At 35.5% G+C, this 3,489-nt stretch overlaps 1 protein-coding gene across 1 annotated transcript; it reads right to left on the reverse strand.

Annotated features, from left to right (window-relative positions):
• Positions 1-949: 949 nt before the first annotated feature.
• LOC100604172 (olfactory receptor 10R2-like) lies at positions 950-3,201 on the reverse strand. Its single transcript, XM_003258669.3, has one exon. It carries the CDS (start codon positions 3,199-3,201, stop codon positions 2,260-2,262), a length of 942 nt encoding a protein of 313 aa, XP_003258717.2. The 3' UTR covers positions 950-2,259.
• Between the last annotated feature and the right edge of the window lie 288 nt (positions 3,202-3,489).

The raw sequence follows: 3,489 nt of genomic DNA on the forward strand, positions 1-3,489 counted from the left end.
CCCGTTTTGCAGGTGTGTTTTCAACTTTCTCTCTTTCTCTTACAACCATGTCAATCATCCTTTTTATTTTTGCTTCTATAATTGTTTTGATGTCTCCCCTGTGTTGTTCTCTCCTGTTTATCTTCTTGATGAGGGCTTATATGTATTTTTTTAATACACCTACTATTATTTTAGTGCATTTATTAGGTAGAAATACATGTTAAATCCCAAGAGGTTTACTTAGTATGTAATAAAAGATTTCACAACAAAATTCAACATCAATGTTGTTAGAAGTGTAATAAAACTCTAATAAGCTCTAAAACGCAGTGAAGCATTTTAATTCAGCACTATAAAACCATGACAGGTTATATACACACCAATAACAATATAGTGTACTAAAATAGTTTTAATTAAATTTAATTCACAAAATAAATTTAAAATCTACACATACCAAAATTTTAATCTAAATGAATGTGCTTCACTGGGCATAATTCATAATAAATCATTAATAAAACAAAATAATTTGTAAAAATAGAACTGTCAATCACATTCTCCCACAAACAAAACTAAACTAGAAATAAATAACAGAAGTTATTTAAATATCAGCAAGAATATATCTATAATACATAAACATTCCATTCCTAAATAACATTTGGTCAATAAATGAGAAATATAAACCCATTAGAAAAAAAAAAGAACAGAAGAAAACAATGGCAATAAGCAATGTTGTACTTGAAATGCCTTAATTATTTAACCATGAAAATGAAATGAAGTAAAATGAAAATAAATAAAAATACCTAGGCCAAAAACTGGAAAAGGGAGATAAAAATTGGAACAGAGGTTATAATTTTTAAATATAAGAAAACATTATTTGTGATTTGACACATTTTAATTTGAAAATCTAAATAAGGTTAACAGGTAAGAATACAGTTAAATTATACCCCAGAAAAAAGAGGCTGCATATGAAATATGAACTTCAGTTTTATTTATTATTATTTTAAAAGATTACTGATAATCTAGAGCATAGCTAGAGAACTGCACCCAGGATAGTGAGGCATCTGAAATTCAGGTCACATAAATTATGGAAAATGTTCAGACTGTCATCATAACTGTCTCAAACATTTGTGAATCAGGACTCGACTTACTGTATGACACAAAAGATAGAATGCATAAAAAGCAGAGGCAAACATCAGCTAAAATGAGAGGGAATAATAGTATGAGCTGAGTGCAACGGGAATATACATTTTGTGAGGTCGTTGATGCCCAATCAGTGGAGAAGTGTTTCCCTTAGAGATACTGATGAAGAAATTTCTGTACAGGTGAGAGATTGGATCTGATGATCAACAAAGTACTTCTCTCTCAAATCTTATATATTCCCATGATAAATTTGAAACTGGGTAGCTTCCTCTTCCTAATAAATTCAGTGTGGAAAGCCATGTAGATACCTTTAGCCCAAGATGGGACAGAATGGTTGAATATTGTTTTCCATTCCATTATGAAGCATAACTTCTATGTTACATAGCATAACTTCTACATTACATCAGAAGTGGTTCAAAGGAGAAGTCAGAAAAGCCATTCCAAAATACCTGTTTTGAAAAACTTGAAAGAAATAAAATCCTCTCAGTCATGCAAAGCTTGTTTGATATGAGCTCTACATTGTATATGGTTTCACATTTTGCACTGCTTTTGCACTTTCTTTTATACTATTTATAAGATACAAATAAAACCCCCATGAAGTAGAACAGGGAAATTACATTATCCCTACCTTCCATATTTAGAATTTAGATTCAGAGAAGAGTCAAAGCTTCAGTCATGACCTAACCAGTGTCCAGTTTTAAATCATCTAATTACCTGTATGGTACAGTTTTCCCTGCCATATCATACAACTAGATCTAAGCCACCTTCAGGCCTGGACACCTCATTTTAAGCTGGACATAACCTTAAACAGAGTACAGTCAGGGATTTTGGTCAAGCAAGACAAATATAGGGCAAAAAATGATGGCTGCTAAGACCTTTTCGAGGACTGTAAATCCAGAGGAAGAAGAGAAAGAGGAGAGTTATGTTTTATTGCCAGATATTTTGTAATCTATCTTAATTACAATGACTCCAGGAAGAAAATGTGGCTATCTCTGCTTTACCTAGAACATGTAGGCCCCAAATGTCAAACAATTAATCCAAGGCCTCACAGTTAGTTAGATAAATAGACTAGATAATCTCATGATTTAAATAATTGTGACACAATTGGTCTAATGGTGTCCATACTGTTAGAAAGTATTCTGATTATAGAGTCTTAAGAGAAAACCCAGACTTTCCAATCAGTTTCCGAATAGCCATCTGCACATCATAGTTCCTGAGGCTGTATACCATGGGGTTCAAGAGTGGGGTGATGATGGTATAGGTCACTGTCACCAGCCTATCTTTGCCTAATGTATATTTGGCTGAGGGTCGCAAGTAGACAAAGGAAGCACAACCATAATGGACAATGACTACAATGAGATGGGAAGCACAGGTGGAGAAGGCTTTTTGTTTGCCTTCAGCTGATGGGATCTTTAGGATGGTGTGGACAATGAAGCCATAAGAAATGCAGATAAATATCAAGGGCACAACAAGCACCAAGACCCCAAAGATGAAGATGACCAGTTCATTGATGTAGCTGTCAGCACAGGCGAGACGGATAACTGGTGAAATATCACAAAAGTAGTGGTTGACCTTGTTGGAGCCACAGAAAGGGAGGCTAAAGACCAAAGTTGTTCCCATCAGAGATATTAGGAAGCCACTAATAATACAAGTTGCTGCCAGTTGTCCACATACTCTCCAGCTCATGAGAACAGCGTATTGCAAAGGCTGACAGATGGCAGCATAACGATCATAACCCATCACTCCCAGAAGCAGACAGTTAGTGACAGCAAAACCAAGGAAGAAGAACATCTGGGTGGCACAACTTACAAAGGAGAGTGTCCTGAATACAGAGAATAAGTTGATAAGCATCCTAGGCAGAATAACAATTGTGTAGAAGATTTCAGAGATAGAAAGAATACCTAGAAAGAAGTACATGGGTGTGTGGAGGCTGTGATCCAAATGAATGACTGAGATGATGATGATGTTTCCACTCAAGATAATCAAATAGAGGCAGAGAAAGACCGCAAAGAGGACAAGCTGCAATTCCCCAAGGCTGGAGAAGCCCAGCAGTAAGAACTCAGTGACAGAGGAAGAATTGGCCATGAAGAGTTGATCCCACGGAATAAAGTCAATATGATCAGGTCCAGAGATCTTTGGAACTTAAAATTCAGGGAGACTTACCCTCATAAAGTAGCTATGCCAGTCTTGTTTGAATGAGAAACAACAAGCATGAGAGAGAAAAAAGAATTGTAAATTTAACCAGAAGTTCTTCTAAATTGACATGCATTCAAACTGCTATTTTCTGCTGTTGATTTTAGCAGTGAATCTGGGGACATATGTACACACGAAGTGTACAGTCGTTTGCTCAAATAAAGCCTATCTATTAGGTCC

This window comes from Nomascus leucogenys, chromosome 12, assembly GCF_006542625.1.
Source record: "Nomascus leucogenys isolate Asia chromosome 12, Asia_NLE_v1, whole genome shotgun sequence".
Lineage (NCBI taxonomy): Eukaryota > Metazoa > Chordata > Mammalia > Primates > Hylobatidae > Nomascus > Nomascus leucogenys.

Coding starts and splice junctions, on each gene's coding strand:
- LOC100604172 (XM_003258669.3), bottom strand. CDS start 3,201: ATGGCCAATTCTTCCTCTGTCACTGAGTTCTTACTGCTGGGCTTCTCC.